Source organism: Argiope bruennichi, chromosome 7 (genome assembly GCF_947563725.1).
Source record: "Argiope bruennichi chromosome 7, qqArgBrue1.1, whole genome shotgun sequence".
In the NCBI taxonomy this organism is placed as follows: Eukaryota; Metazoa; Arthropoda; class Arachnida; order Araneae; family Araneidae; genus Argiope; species Argiope bruennichi.
The window spans coordinates 27248170-27265639 of NC_079157.1; the positions used below are offsets into that span (position 1 = coordinate 27248170).

General features: G+C 32.3%; 1 protein-coding gene across 2 annotated transcripts in view; it reads left to right on the top strand.

Annotated features, from left to right (window-relative positions):
- LOC129975025 (MAM and LDL-receptor class A domain-containing protein 1-like) overlaps positions 1-17470 on the top strand; it is a 170514-nt gene that overhangs the window by 10995 nt on the left and 142049 nt on the right. For both annotated transcript variants that reach the window (XM_056087888.1, XM_056087889.1), the window contains exons 2-9: positions 1948-2100; positions 2794-3065; positions 5742-5841; positions 7129-7284; positions 9911-10126; positions 12281-12372; positions 15986-16076; positions 16418-16555. In XM_056087888.1, the coding sequence (XP_055943863.1) occupies positions 1948-2100; positions 2794-3065; positions 5742-5841; positions 7129-7284; positions 9911-10126; positions 12281-12372; positions 15986-16076; positions 16418-16555 (1218 nt within the window). The remainder of the gene's footprint in view (positions 1-1947; positions 2101-2793; positions 3066-5741; positions 5842-7128; positions 7285-9910; positions 10127-12280; positions 12373-15985; positions 16077-16417; positions 16556-17470) is intronic.

Sequence of the window (17470 nt, forward strand, 5' to 3'; positions counted from 1 at the left end):
ATGAGAACGTCTGGTTGTAGGAATGATCTTACAACATTAGTATGCTCACCAGGGAAGCGAAAACTATCCATTGAAGTTGAAGTGTCTCATATTCATATCTGGGATGCCACACGAAGGGTAATACTTTAATAATAATCCGGCGTATATCAGATTAGGGGATTGTTGGACTAATGACAACATCGGGTTAATGAAGATTCATTAAAAATAACTAATTTTAATGTAAAAAGTTAAGTTTATTGCATGTCAGGCTAAGATTATTGGTATAGAAAGACGGAGACTTCTTCCCACGATCCCTTTTGTGAATCGGAGATTACTGCTGGAGTTAAGTTGCATAGATGAGATGAAATAGGAATGAAATATTTTGTCAAATCTTGCGCATTCACGCATAATAAGTAATATGTAATCTATTCTATGAATAAAAGGATAAACTAAGATCTTCATATTTCTATGAAATCATTATATTCTGTTTATTTTATATTTTACATAAGAATAGTTTATGTCATCCATTTTGGAATTTCTTAACCCTTTGCACTCGGACGGTGCATCATTTTGATGTTTTATTTATTTATTTTTCAATTTTTATTGTTCAAAATACCTACAAAAAGGTAAGAAAGATGTAGATTAATTTGTCAAAGAAATTCGACCTAAAACAATTGTGTATATTTATTTTTCAGAGCAATAAACAAATCTTCGAAATGAAGTGAATAACTACGCATCGTACTACTTTTCCGAGTGCAAAAGGTTAATACCTCGCTTTTAGATTTAGCATAAAGGATACATAAAGTCATTTTAAACAACCGCGAATGAAAACCCGGATAAAAAGAGATTGGATAGGTGAAAGAAAAGTTGTAGTTCTTTAATATAGTAACCATAACAGAGCTAGGTAATTTGAATGACCTGCATCGTCGCACTGGAATTCTGGCAGTAATTATAGTTCAGTCCTGATGGCCATTACCGGCCACGATACTACCCTTCCCGTAGGAGGTATATCTCGTCATCAACATGGAGGTAGCAAGCCTCATGCCATTATTTTACCCACCAGGGAAACGAGAGCCAGTCGCTTACCTGGAAATTTAACATCTCCTATTTTTGGGATGCCCTTTGATGATATAGTAAAATAAGTTAAAAAATAAGCTTATTGAATCAATATTTTTATAAATAATAAGTAATTATTTTTTTTTATTCATCGCGAGCATTCTTGTAAATGAAACAATTTCTTTTATGTATTTTATTTTGATTATTATTAGATCTAAATCACTTTCGTAACAAAAAAAGAGTACAAAAACAAGAATATCTCATTAAAAGCATAGCATATTAATTATTACATAAGAAATAAATTTCACTATATTTATTAATTTTTTACGATTGTTTCCCTTTCTGAAGATTGCTTACATTTTTATGCTTCGGAAACAACCATAAACTTTCTTGTGAAAAAATATATAGTTCTATCACTATGCATTGAACAAGAGCAAAATGTCAACAAAACCTAGATTAACCTTTTTCTAGAACTGCAAGAGTATTTACATAATAATATTTATCCAAATATAAAAATACACTTTTCATACTTTTTCATCGGGATCAAAAGTCCATTCCTTGTGGTGCAGAAGTTAGGAGAGGGGGTGTCAGCTCAGGTGTCGTTCTCGTCATCTGACCGCTGCTCAAAATGACGAGGTCCGTCCCAAAATAGCCCTAGTGTTGCTTTACAACGGGACGTTGATATAACTGAACTGAACTTTTCCCCTACTTGTATGCCATAAAATTGTCATTTTTCAGATATGCGTGCACACAGTGTCATAAAAATTCAACGCTAGTTGCAATCGTAATTCTAATATTTTGGCACTGTTATCATTTGGATATTTCTTTTTAAAATGAATGAAGTGCATATATGCACTAGATAGGTTTAGAAATTCATTTAAATTAAACATATTTTTATCTTTTTATTCATAGCACAAACCAGGAAATACAGTTGTGATTTTGAGCAAAACAGCATATGCTCATTTCTATCAAACGTAAAAGGCAACAAAGAAAACTGGAGAATCGGAAAAGGAAAAGTAAATGCGGCTGATACCGGACCATCGATAGATCACACGACTGGAACAGGTAAGATTTTTTGTTTTTGTTTTTTTGTTATTGCATTTTTTATTGCAATTTTAAAAACCGTTTATTAGCATTTCTGGTATATTGCAGACTTTTAGAGAGTGTGCTTGGCGAAAAACCGTACATAAACCTTACCCGCTTACTTATCTAGTACCGATTAAGCCTATTTTAAAATTTTGAAACATATTCTCGCCAAATATAATCGCGCCAATTTTCGTTTGTTAGCATTTCTGTTATATACCCAGGATTGCAGACTTTTAGAGAGTTTTTGGACAATTGGCACAATTTCGACGTGCTTGGCGAGAAACCGTACATTAATCTATAATCTTACCACGATTATTTATTTGCCAACTTTAGAAGACTCTTTTACACTTTATTAAAATTTTTATTGAAAGCCTATTTCTTGATTTTTTTTATATCTTCTTTCCTCTGACTGAATGTCCTTTTTGGTGACAAGGCGATCTATCTCCAGAACACTTCTAATAATATTTTGCAACTCCATTAATTAGTTAATTGAAGCATTCGATTCAATACAGCTGTAAAATGAAGCTGTCTCAAATGTGTATGATGTTTTGTTTATATTTGGATGTTGCTATTCGACAATTAGTAAAAAGCTCGTTTTTTGTGCCACGTATGTTAACATTTTATATGCATAGATTTCCCCCTTTTAAATAGCAAATGTTAATTTCCTTGCAGCAAATGGCACCTATCTCTTTGTAAACGTGAGTGCGGCCAAGACGAACGCAGTGTCACTGCAAACAGTGGCCATAAAAAAGGACTATTGCGTTCGATTCTTCTATCACATGTACGGTGCAGACATCGGTTCTCTAACTGTCTCAACTCAGAGTGTCAGTCAAGCATCTGACACCAAGAAGTACTTCTACCGGTCACGGACGCAAGGAGACAGATGGAAAGAGGCATTTTTTACCGCTTCGGAATCGGGTACCATGAACCTGAAAGGCTACAGGGTAAGTAAAAAAGATTTAAAAATATCTCGATATTAGCAGAGTTGCATATATTCTCCCAACAATTGGGATTATTAAAAAAAATTATACTAGACAAATGATAGTAATTGATTTGTTTTTATTAATTATTTTTATACTAAATTTTATTTATTTTTTAATTTAAGAAACTGTTGAGAAAATTGGGATATTCTTTATGTTATTATCATGTGAGAACATGACGTTGTTTTGGCTTGAGGGTTTTGAAGCGATTTGAAAGCAACAAATTGTTGAAGCCTCAAAATACGTAGGCAACAAATTGACGATTTATCTTTTCTTAATTTTGGAATCGGCTTTCACTGTATAGCTTATGAAATATCTATCGTCTGCTAATGTAGTTTTATTCTGGAGTCGGCTTTCACAGTATTGTTTTTCTATTATCTATCGTCTGCTAATGTAGTTTTATTTTGGAATTGGCTTTCACTGTATAGCTTTTGAATTATTTATAGCCTACTGTTGTAGTATTTCCCTTAGAAATCACAGTGTTATTGCCTAACTCGCGCAACGGTTTTTAAAAATATACCAAGCAAGTTAAAATATTGTTTGTTTAATCGATAAATATTATTTTAATTTCATCTAATTAAAATAAGGTAATTAGAAAATAATGCAGAAGGTTGTCACATTTGGCGATTTATTGCCAACTAAAATTACAACTTTATTTCCAAATTATACATTCTCTGAATTCTTACGAATTGTCTTAATTAATTTAAGTCATTAACCAGTTTAAACCGGTTTGAAACAATCACGAAACTATCAGATTACGCATGCGTCGATATTTAGAAAAACGATGTGTTTTTTTCATCTCAAAATCTTTGTTTGCCAGCTAGAAAAGTTGAAAATAAAAGTTTAAAAAAATTAGAGAGAGAGAGTGAAGGGGGCGGGGAGGATAGAGACCGATAGAGAAGTCTCGTCATTGTTTCAAACCGGTTTAAACTAGATAAGGACTTAAATTAATTAAGACAAATAAAAAATAATAATGTTCTCACATGATAACTTGAAATTTGCGATCGTAGATTTCATTAAAATTTTTTTCCTTATTATCTTGTGACAACATGATGGTGCTTTAGTTTGAGGTTTTTGAAGTCACAAAATACACAGGCAGAAAATTGGTGATTTATCGCTTTTGAGGCATCAATTTTTCGCTTTTAGGGTTATTAGAAAATGATAAAAATGGCTGTCACATTTGGCAACTTATCGCCAACAAAAAATTTCAGCTTCGCCTGAATGTCCACCATGTATCCGATTTCGCTTCAAAAATGAAATATATTGTTTAAAATCTGTTGAAAATATTTTTTTAAAATAAATTTTAAATAGAAAAAAATTTTTGGCAAGAAACTGGCATCTCTAAACATTTACATTTTTTTAAAAATTTTAATCCTACATTGAGTTTTTATTTCCATTTGTAAGCTTCACAAGACTCTTCCAAAAGGCAACAACGAGTATTTGGAAATCCTTTTTTTATTTGCTTTTTGTTAAAAATTTGTATAAAAAAACGATATACAGCAATAACGATATTAGAATTAGATTTAAACTGGAAATTTGGGGAAATACCAAAATGACTATTGTATGAATATTGTATCATTAAAAATACTATCAAAATATTTTTACATCGTAAAAACGCACATCAGTTAGTAATTCTGCAATAAAAATAAAAGTCTAACTTTTCTTTTTATTACAGAATTGTTATAATGTGATTTGGTCACTTGGATATTATTTAATATTGTTGCGTCTGGGTCACCACTTATGGGGGTATGGAATGATTCCTCCACTTAAAATGTTCAGAGCTTCAAGAAGCGCTACGGCATTTTTCAACAAGAACAAGAGTAAATTTCTTTTATACGAAAAGAACAAAACAAAAAAGGTTAATAGAACGGAAAGAAAAGAATGAATAGAAAAGGTTAATAGAACTAAATAATTTCAGAATTGCAATTAAAAATTATTTCTTAATCAAACTAAAACCAAAAAAAGGAACAAAAAAAACACCATGATATTTAGAGAACGCAAATGCAGCTATTTCTAAAACACAGATGAAATGAGACAATAGTAATAAAAACAAAGTTAATAGGAAAATATCAAAATTAAAGCAAATAAAAAAGAATCCATCCTGAAGACTTTCTCAAGGGTCACCCTCAGGCAAGGATTAAAAAAAAAAAGGGATTTTTTCTGTGAAGGAATGCAGACTAAACAGTCTAATATCGATTCCTCGTGACCCGAAAATCTCCTGAAATTAGGCCTAAGAGATATACCATTTTAACAGAAAAGGAAAATACAAAACAATAAATTAGAAGAATACGTTCACTAATCAGCAAAAATACAATAACAAAAAATAGCATAAAATAACCATATAATAACACTCAAACCAATAATGTAAACTGAAATGTGATTTTCAATCCCTAATATTGACTGTTTCTATCATCAGCAAGTTATGTTGCCAGATAGTAACTTAGATGTATTGGAATCTGCCTTTGCGGGCAGGTTGACGAGAAGAATTTTTATGATTTAGTGAAGTGCATATTTTGTTGTAAGCAAGCATTTAAACTAAAATTTCAGAAAATTAAGATGATTTTTCTTACACCCATGTTTATGAAGAAGTTGAAATGGTGAATGAAAATTAACATTTGAATAAATTTTCTTTTCTTACAGATAATTTTCACAGCAAAGCATAACATAGCATCCTCCGTACGTGGTGATATAGCCTTAGACGACATCGAATTAACACCAGGGAAATGCAAAGATACAAAGCGTAAGACTTTTTATGCTTCCTTTATTGTATTATTTAATTATTCAATGTAAACAAATATATCTACAGCATTTATAATGTGACCATGATAGTATCCTGATTTTTCTATGATAGTATATTTTTTGTATCCTGATAGTGTCCATGATCGTCTATTTCTTGTATCCTGATTGTATCCATGATAATCTACTTCTTGTGTCCTGATACTATCCATAATAGTCTATTTCTTTTGTAAACTTCTAAAGCATTATAGTTAAAATCAGTAGAAAAAATTACTGGAAAAAATCGAAACAATCAACTTTAAAATAACTGGTTACTAGCATTTCAAATTGTGTTTGGTTAAGCCAATATTAAGCGAATGGTTAAAATAAGGAAAACTCTTTAGAAAGAATTTTAATCTAGTTTCTGATTAAGAATTTTTAAGAGTTTTTGTTTTTCATCTTATCAAAGCACAATAAATTGTTTGTAAATGGAAAAGATGTTAATCCATTAGTGTGATATCAGCTGTATAAACGAATTATCGTTTTCGCCGTTCATTAGATAACTATATAATAGCACTAGAATATCCATGCATTGACAGATTATGATAGTTTCATCTTATCAGACCAAGAGATCGTTAACAATGTCTACCTTTCTTTAGTGCATACTTATTGTAACCGAAATGGATACTTCTCATGTATTTCGATTGCTATATGGTTCTAGTTTCATAATTATCTTAATTTGTAAGTACTAGACAATTAATCTATTAGCTCATACTTTGTCTACCTTTCTTTAATGCATACTTGTTGCAACTGAAATGGATACTTCGAATGCATTTTGATTGCTATATGGTTCTAATTTCATAATTATCTTAATTTGTAAGTACTAGACAATTAATCTGTTAGGTCATACTTTGTCTACCTTTCTTTAACGCATACTTGTTGCAACTGAAATGGATACTTCGAATGCATTTCGATTGCTATATGGTTCTAGTTTCATAATTATCTTAATTTGTAAGTACTAGACAATTAATCTATTAGCTCATACTTTGTCTACCTTTCTTTAACGCATACTTGTTGCAACTGAAATGGATATTTCGAATGCATTTTGATTGCTATATGGTTCTAGTTTCATAATTATCTTAATTTGTAAGTACTATATAATTAATCTATTAATTCACAATTGATTTTCCTTTATTTTCTCTCCTACTATCTTTTTCATAAATTTTTTAGCTACATTTCGTATAAAATTATATTCGTGATATATCAGAAAATTTCATAATGAGTCGTTTATTTATGTTTTATTTTTGTTTAGGCGACGTCACTCAGTTGTGCACTTTTGATGACTATGACTGCGGTTACTCTGCCAGCAGGACGAGTTCAATGGAATGGGAATGGAAAACGCAAAAACGTGATAGTACCTATTTCAGTAAACAACCAGACGTTGATCATACACTTGGAAGCGATGTGGGTACGTAATGGTTTGTCACTAAATGCTTGGTAGAAGAAAATATTCATTTAATTATTTGAGTGCTTTCTCTGAGGAATTTAATCTGAACAACTTGAAAATGAATTCGAACCATTGCTAATAAAGGAAATAGTTACAATGTGATTGGAAGATATCATTCCATAAATATATGTAAAATTCTGTATCATGCATTTGTAGTATACTTTGCTATTGAAAATCAATATAATTTTGTTTATTTTTTAAGAAATTGAAGAAGAATATGAATTTAAAAAAATTATGCTAAGTTTAAAAATTATGAAATTATAAAATATTTATGAATTTATAAAATAATTTAAAAATTATGAATTCTTTAAGAAAAGAATATGAATATTGGTATCTGTATCTCACAACTGCATCCTATTTAATATTATAACTTTGAACGAGAATTTCTTGTATGTATATAAATTTGTTTATTTCGTGTATCTCGGAAACAACTCTACCGATTTGGATCAAATTTTATATTTAAATAAGGTTTTGCTTTTTTCGGTTTACCTATACAGGTGTCTTTCCTGAAAAAAAAATTACACACACAAATATATTTTTTATAATTAACTATTAAAGCCTTTTTCTGTCTGCTGTCATGCTGATGATATCATATAGCTCCATTTCGGATCCGATTCCACCAGGATAAAAGTGAGCGTCAGCTCAAAAATATAAATAACTAGCCGCCTTTGGCGACCAGCCGGTTCGCCAATCTTAATGTTCGTTAAAATTTTAATAATTAAATACTTTATGCAATTCCTACTTTAATAGCTTCTTCATCAAAATATTTTAAAACTTCAACTTTTGATAGTCATATAATTCTCTCATAATATTATAAACGCCTTCAGTCATAACGTGATATGTATCTCTCTAATTTTCTGTTAGTTCCCGTAGAATTTATACTATAAATTAAAGTGGAAAGGATTAATCTGCAATTAATATAATAATATTTTTTACTGAAACAAAGCATTTTTTGTAATATGATTACTGAAAACAGTCACTTAACTTTATGGGCACTAAAGAATATCTTTCCTAATTTATGTAATATTTCAAGAATTTGTCAACAAAATATTCTCAGATTCATTATGACCAGAACGATTAATGAACAATGTTTAATTTTAAATGCATCAAACACTAAGAAAATAAAACGAATCGTTTAAAATAATCGCTTGAAAACAGATTAAAAAAACTAAAAAAACGATGTACTTAAAAGTATAAGCGTATACAAAAAATATATAACTAACATAAATACAATTTAATTACAAAAGCATGCAACTAAAATAAAAATAATTCAAATCAGGTCCGCATCTGTTGATAATATTTGTCAATCAGAACACAATGCGCATGCGTGAATTTTCAAAGCCAGTTGTGGTAACGCAAATGCGTGAATTTTTCTACGCGTTGGGGTAACGCTATGCAGATTAGAAATTTTTAATTTCCTTTATTCTGTCTTATTTTAATTCAAAAGTACTTCAGAATGAATCTGAAAGATCGATTCATTAACAATGTTTGATTTTAAATGCATCAAACATTAAGAAAATAAATAGAATCGTTTCAAATAATCAGCCGAAAAATCTTAAGCCTAGCCTCATGACTGTTGGAAAAAAAAACTGAAGCGATATTCATTTGGCGGTGGGGAAAATGAAAAGATTTTTTTGGCGGGAAAGTTAGTTTTTAATTAATAATTAAAATTCTAATTAAAAATTCAAAAAAGGGCTATCCTATCTTTTAAGTTAGATCAAACTGCACACGGTGTGCAAATTTGATTAGAATCGGTTAAGTAGTTTAGGAGTCCATCGCGGACAAGCAACGTGACACGTAATTTATATATATTAAGATGATAGATAAATTGTAAAATGAATGCTGTAATATAACAAATTTTTTCGAATAGCATGTTAAACTAAGTTCATTAATGATTTTTAAAAATTTAAATGATGAATTTATATGTTGGTAAGATTGAAAAATATTTATATGTAATCAGTATGTGATTTGCATCTAAAAGAAAAACCTGCCTTAACGAAAATTGGTCTTTCAGATTTTAAATATTATAGCTCACAATTATATTTTCATGTAACGAATAAGTTTCCATTAGCGTTCTTGCATTGTTATATTGGCGGCCCGTTACCATTGTTCGCGTTTTCATTAAAATCAATGTACTTTAAAAGCCACATTTTTTAATCTAATTTTAACAACATACGATATAAAATATCTATTTTTTGCAATTGCAAGCCTAAATAGTGCCCGGTCTATTTTATTATCTTTCTAACCCTCTCCCCCACTAGTTATAAGTAATGATTTTGGAAATGTAAATACTGCTCGGGGATAGTATTATTTTATCAGCTTTTAATCATATTTGTCTTTGAACGCAGTGATGTTATCTTATTATCATAACCGGGGTATTTACATCTCTCTTGCTTCCCATTACTACGCCCCCTATATTTCTCCCCCAAAACCAATCGTTCTAGAAAATTTGTGATTTTTTTCTCTAATATACATTTTTGTTAAGTAAATTGCACAATCATCGGGGGGGGGGGGGAATGGACTAAAAGATGCAATATTTCAATTTTTCTTGACTGCTTTTTTGAAATTCCCATTTTTTTTCCATCAGGAGGCTACTGGTACATTGGTGTTACTGGATCTTTCTTTTCCTCCATGCAGACAGCCATGCTAAGTAGTCCTGTGTACAAGAAACCCAAAACGGTTCAAAACTGCCTGCATTTTTACTACTACATCGATGGCGATGCAACATTAGCCTGGGGTTGGGGAAAGGTCAAGGAGGCTTACATACAATCTTTCATTAACTTTCCCAACTCTAAAGAAGGAAGTAAGTATTTGTTAGTTATAACGGTATGTGATTGGTTTGGTTGGTAATTCGTTTTTGCATACTTTTATATTCATTGATGTGCCAGAAAAACTGGTATATCAATCTAATATCATGTACAGCCCCCACGAGCACGTAGATGTGCCGCAATATGGCGTGGCATGGATTCAACTAATTTGCGAAGATATTCTGTAGACAGTTCACACCATGATTCCTGCAAGGCAGTCACATAGACATAGGAGTGCGAGGTGGTGGAAATCTCCTAAGGACAGCACGTTGTAAACCATCCTAGATATGCTCGATACAGCGAAATTAGGTGGCCAAGAGAGGGAACGAAATTCAGAGGAGTCCTCCTTAAGCCACTGGGTAGCTACCAACACCTGTGGAATTGTCCACCTCTGTCGGAATGCACACAGGACATGAATGGATGTAAGCAATCAGAAAGAATGTTAACGTACCGCTGACCTATCATGGTCGAGGCTAGATGTATCAACGGTCCCATTTCATGCCAAATGTACACGCCGCACATCATCACACACCCACCAGTTCCACCAGCTTAAATAATTCCTTGTAGGTATGAAGGATCCACGGATTTGTGGAGTTTTCTCCACACCTATACACGGCCACCCGCCTGTGAAACGTGACTCGTTAGATCAAACAACGTTTTTCCAATTATTAAGAGTCCAATGACGGTGTTGGCGAGCCCAGGCAAGGTGCAGAACTTTGTGCCGCTGAATCGACATTGGTACACAAGATGGTCTGCGGCTGCGAAAGCCCATATTAATTAGGATACGTTGCACAGTGCATGCGATGATATTTGTTGACGGGCCTGCTTTCAAATCCGCAGCAATTTGAAGATATTTTGAACATATATCTTGTGTAACTATTTGTTTCAGCCGCCGATGATCCCGTTTTGTCCGCTGTCGGAGATTTGAAGTTTTACCTGATATTCGCGGTACACCCTTAAAATGTTCATGCGCGAAATCCAAATGTCGTTAAAATCTACTTTGGAAATGCTGTGTCCCATCTCTGGTGCGCCAACGATTAGTCTTCGTTGAAAATCCCTTAAATCTTGATAACTTGCCATTACAACAGCAAGAATCGATGTATAAAAATTTATACATCGATTATAGCCTCCTCAGACACCTATTGTCTTGTATGCGGGCTATCGACCGCATATGGTTACGCTGATTGGTCGAAAACCCCCATACAATTTGCATACAACCTGCTATACCAGTTTTTCTGGTTCTTCAGACCGCATTATTTTATTTTAAAATTGCGTACTGATTGCTCATAAGACTGGTTCTAATTTTGCTATTTATTTCATGTAATATATTTAAAATAATAATATTTTTAATTTAAAAAATCATTATTAGTAATATTTTTGTAAAGATATTCAATTATATAATTAAAAATACCATATAATGTAAGAATAATATTTATAATATTACTTAGACGTTCCATATTTATAGCAATTTCTTAAATGAAAATAAAATGTTTTAAATAGAGTAAACTCTCGATTAACCATCGTTGTTAATCTCAAAATATTCACAAAAATTCAATAACATATAAAAAAAAAGCATTATAGCATTAAAAAAAATCATTATTGTTTTGTAAAAAAGTGAATCACCTAATTTTAAGAACATAAATCTTCATTTATTCATCGTAATTTAGTTTTTATGCCCCTTACAGTAAATGAAAATTGCTCTGAAATATTTTATTGTGAATTAGTATTCTTTTTCCGACAGCATTGCGAATTATCTGCCATTTTTACGCCTCATAAGTCCGCGAGTAATATGAATTTACTTTAACGTTAATTGTAAACGTCACTTTCCATATTCCCTCTCATCCTTTCTACGAGGAATTAAACCCTTCCTAACGCATGCGCAAAAGCACGGTCTGTCTTAGAATCCGTTGGCAAACAATAGCAGCTTTTATAGACATCTTACATCTTATAGAATATAAATAAAATAAGATAAAATTTGCTAAGAAATTTTCTAGAATAAATAATTTTTCTGCTGTTATGCTGAATTTTTTTTTTTTAATTTGCAAAAGAACTGTTAACTAAAAAAAAATAAAAAATGGCGCATTATATTTGAAACTGGAATGCCTAGATGTTTATATTTCTAATTATCTTCACAACTTATCTATTTATAGGAATGTGGCTCTCAACAAAAGCGAAAAATATTACGAATCACAGAGTATGGACGTATGCAGAAGTTAAAGCAAACATCTCAGCAGATTTCCAGGTAAAAAAAAAATTTTAAAAATACATTCCATAAAAATAACAGCTATGATGTCATACTTCTACGTCAACCTTTTAAAAACTCATCTGCTATCAAAGTAGCATACGTGATAATAAGACAATACTGGTAAAAGCAGTCAACCTTTTAAAAACGCATCTGCTTTCAAAGAAGCATACATAATAATAATAATGCAATACTGGTAAAAGCAGGTAAAATAAATATATGCGATTAAAAGATGGTTATGAAATTGCCATTAATGCTTTATTCATTGCCTACGCGATTTCGAGCTTCAATATTCATTGACTACGCGATTTCGAGCTTCAAAATCTCCTAACCAAAACAATATCATGTTTCACATGATAAAATACGTCAGTCAAACGTAGTTAAAATTAATTCTGTATTTTTTAGTTCTAATTCATCTGTTCGATAGTTTTGAAACATATCGAATTCCATGCCTATAAGCGCCGTAATTGAAAAATTCACCACCATATTTATGTATCTCATTCATTGTATGAATTAAAACTAAAGAGTTACCCCCCCCCGCGCTTCCTGCGCTCATCATATTCTAAAAATGACGTTGTGATTCTTATGGCATCATTATTTTGCTTCTTCTTTGCTTTGCTCGCTAGCCATATAGTTTATCAGTAAGAAAATATGAATTCATTAATTATCAAAAGTAAAATTAAATTATTTAAACTGCATGAACTGCAAACATTAATTTTTCATCAGTTACTAAAAACTTGGTAACTAATCTATCCTCTCTAGTCTAAAATTTCCCTCTACTGTCTGAAAATTAAATTTTCTGATAATAGATAGTTACATATAAATGTTAGAAGCAAGAATTTATAATCCTACTAGCAGTACCCGCACAGCGTTGCCCGTGGCATAACATCCAAGAGGAAAAAATCTTCTTTAAACTTAAGTCTAGCTTCCACCCGATATGGCATGGGTATGTCAAGCAACATGAAACAAACATAAAAACCTCAAAAATAACTACAAAACCATGTTTTATAACATACATTCAGAAATATTTAGTGCTAAGCTTTGTCATGCAGTCATTTGGTGCCTTGCGAGGTTGGCAATTTTTCGGTGGCGCTTTGTTTAGGGCTACATGGCCGGATTTTTTTTTATGTTACTGTATTTCGACCTTTCCTGTTCATTTCCCTTGATTTTTTCCTGCTGCACATACTCCTTCTGCTTATTTCCATTATTTTCGATTAATTTTTTTCCATGCATTCCATTTTACTGCAATTATTGATTTTTTTTCTTTATTTCCTTTAATGTGCTGCAGCGTTCCTCGGAACCTCACGGTTGAAAAAGCTATTGCTGCCACTCGCCCCACATTCAGTCATTTCGCTAAAATTTGGCGATAAACTGTTTTTTGGATGAAAATGACTGTATATCAATGCTGTTCCATATTTAGACTGTTAAAATGATAAAAATATATGTTCATAGAAAAAACAATTCACTAAAAATATTCAATAGAAAAGCTGTTTTAAAATTTTAAAATATACAAATAAGTCATTGTGCCCACTGTTCCACACTCTGTATAATCAGATAAAATAATCTGTGTAATCATATAATATAATTTGTAAATCAACATCTGTTGTTTATCAGCTCTGAATAATCAAATATGAAAATAAAAATCAACTTGCTTCATAATATTTTTTTGTAAAATATATTGGCTGTTTTTTCTTCTGGTGCCAAGACAAAACAGACAACCAACCAAAATGGTAGACTTCGCCGTGTACTTTAAATGTTGGCATAAAGCACTGTTCATGCACTTGTACACTCATAAATGAAGTTATTTGAAAGGCATTATTATTTGGCGTATGTTCTTTGCAAATTCTTTGGAAGTAGGATGTTTATTAGTAAGAAGTGAATGTAATGGTTCAGATGGGGGGGGATTTCTTCTAATTTAATTTTCCCCTGTAGACAACACATGCCTTTTGATTCATCTTTCCATTTTAAAACCGGGCTAATCTTTGATATACAGTCATTTGGCGGCTTGCGACGTTGCCAATTTTTCGGTGGCGCTTTTGCTACCGTTACGCTATTGCTGCCCTTCTCGCCACATTCGGCCATTTGCTAAAATCTGGCGATAAATTATTTTTTGGCGAAAATGACTGTATATCAAAGCTTTTCTTAAAGCTGAACAATATGGACAGACCATAGACCTTGTTTGTATTGAAACCGAATCATCATTTCTGTAATCCACGCATGGATCGCAATTCAGAGCGGAGTACTCCTTTTCGGACCAAATATCAGGAACGTTTGTTCTTTCGCTTTTCCTCCTGTGTCTCAAATTTAAATGTCTTTCTCTGTCAGCAGACAGGGGAGATTCGCTATGTCTCTGTCATTCAATTGCAGTGCGATTTAAAGAGAGACGGTTACTTTACTCAACATAAGACTCTCCTTCGAAGAAAGCGTGGACATTCTTTTTCTGATATTCGCTAACCTAACGTTTCTTTCCTCTACATTTTCATCATCGCGTAACAAACGAAGCGTTTTGGAATTTAATGTGCTCCGGCCAAGGTTGAATTTCCTTTATTTGGGCATAACGAGTTTTGAATCGCTGTTCAAAATCAGACGTAAACAAAGAAGCATATCACAATTCTTGCTATTTGCGCATGCGCAGTTTGAGGTTTCCGCACATGCACAGATAAGTGCAGAGCACTGATAGTGCTGTGTTACGCATACGCTAATCGTAGTAGCAAAATAATCAAAATCTCAATTATAAAACTCCTTTTTTATTTTGATATGACTTCAATATATTAAAACCTTCCCCAATAAATTCTCAAAATGGTGCAAATATTTCCATTATTAGTTAAGTATTTCTCGAGTTTTTCTGGTTCAAACATCAGACGCACGCTTTCAGGAGACTTCATTTGATACTATATATAGAAGATGTTTAACGATCAAAATTTAAATAATTTCTTTCCCCCTATTTTGTTACTTGATCAATAATGATAGAGCATTCTGAGTGGTTAGCTGTACTTCAAAATGATGAAATTAATTGATGATGTTATTGGCGAGGGAATTAATTGGCGAAACTTCGTTTCATACTCAAAACAAGCGTCACACCTCTATTTCGTTCATTCCAACTGGATTTTCTTCTGGCTGATATTTCATCTCTTTGATTTGCTCTAACTTCTACGATTTCTATTAATAATCGAACTTTTTAGTAATTCATTTTTTCGTACAAATCATTAAAATTAAAAAAAACTTTGCTTTAGATTTTTTGCTGAGACAAGCATGTAAATAATCCAAATGTAAGAACTTTTTCCAAATGATTATTAACTAATTCGGCCTGATTTTGCATTCGCATAAACACACGCACACACGCGCGCACACACACACACACGCTGTAACAAAATAAACAAACAATTAATGCTTGTCCTACCTTCTTGGATCATTGTAAAAAGCGATATAAAAATCATAGAAGTATTGAAACTGTGTAAAGATAGTTTTTAATTTTCAATTGTTGGAAATTTTAATTAAAATTTTAATTTTTGTCTAAAAAGTGATTTAAAATTTACAGAAAAAGCGCGATTTCTTTTTCATGCAATGAGAAAATGTATATTAAATTAAACCGACAATTTTTTCTATTTTTCAGTTTCAATTTATTGCTGGCATAGACAGTCAAACAGAAGCTGTTCTGGCACTTGATGACATAAAACTTGTAACAGGAAATTGTCCAGAAGCTGGTTGGTGTATTTTTTAAATGTTAATCATTTTTTTCAAGATAATGAAAACAAATTCTTGGCAAGAAAATTTAAATCGTTTAAAATTTTTCTTTTTTTAGTACTCTGTCGCATAATATAAAAATATTAAAGAATTTGTCATGTTTTATTTATAATTTTGTCTCAAAATTACCTTAAAATATAATAAATAGAGTATCATTTGTTTGTAGTTAACTAATACCTTAATTAATATTGAATGTTTATCTTACTCTCAACCAACAAAAATGTTATTTGAAATTGAAGTGGAAATATCTGATTTACCACGTAATATTTGACTTATTCAAATAATTTAATTCCAATTCCAGGCTTCTGTGACTTTGAAGAAGACAAGTGCGGCTGGAAAGATGGTCCGAATCTCTATAACTGGCTTCGTAAAACGGGAAGAGCAGGGACGAACAGCGAAATTGGCCCTAGTATGGATAATACTCTTAAAACTGCCGATGGTAAGATCTTTTTTAATATTTTTTCTTATAGTATGTGATAAAAAATGTGAGATTTGACCAATGCAAAATGGACAAGTTGAATGAAAAGAATGCCTTTATTGAAAATCAAAAGAAATTGCCATGGGCGTTGTAACACAGGTCCCATCGTTTAGGTAGCAAGTCTATGTCTTTTCTGTAGAAAGATGGTGGTTGAGTCTTGAGGAAGTTCTGCACTGCTTCTTTCACTTCGTTGTCCGAATGCAAACGTGTCCCCTGTAATGCTCTCTTAAGTGGCCCAAAGATGTGGAAGTCACAGGGTGACAAATTCGAATTGTACGGCAGGTGTTCCAACGTTTTCCAACGGAATTTTTTTTTAAGATCGTCTGAATTTCACGGGAGATGTGTGGACTAGTATTATTATGTGGAATGATTACTTGTTAAGTAAGAAGGCCTGGACGTTTATTTTTGATTGCGTTCCGTAGTTTCGTCAGAGTACTGTAGTTGTTGTGTGACAAGTGTAATAAAAAATAAGGGGCGGGGACAATTAGATTGGGCCGAGAGCATGCAGAACAGCCCTGGCCACATCTTTAGTTTTATCGGAATAAAGAATATCCCTGGTGCAGTCAATGTCTATTTTGAAAAGGACTGGAATAATAGAACGGTAGCTAAAAATAGGCTCCGGATCCAGTTGCACGTCTCGACATTGTCTGCATTCTCCATAGAGTCTGGAGCCATCGGGTATGATTCTCATGGCCCTCAGGTTTCCTGTTCTGAGTCTTGCAATTGTGGCTATGATGTCTCTTTTATAATTTAGATTTGTCAAGAAGAATTTCGTGCGATTGGTACAGAGCCTCTGTCTTGCCACGGCATTAGCATCCAGAGCAGAAGTAGATAGAGAGGTGGGATCCACTACTCTGGCCTCCTTGGCAAGAGTGT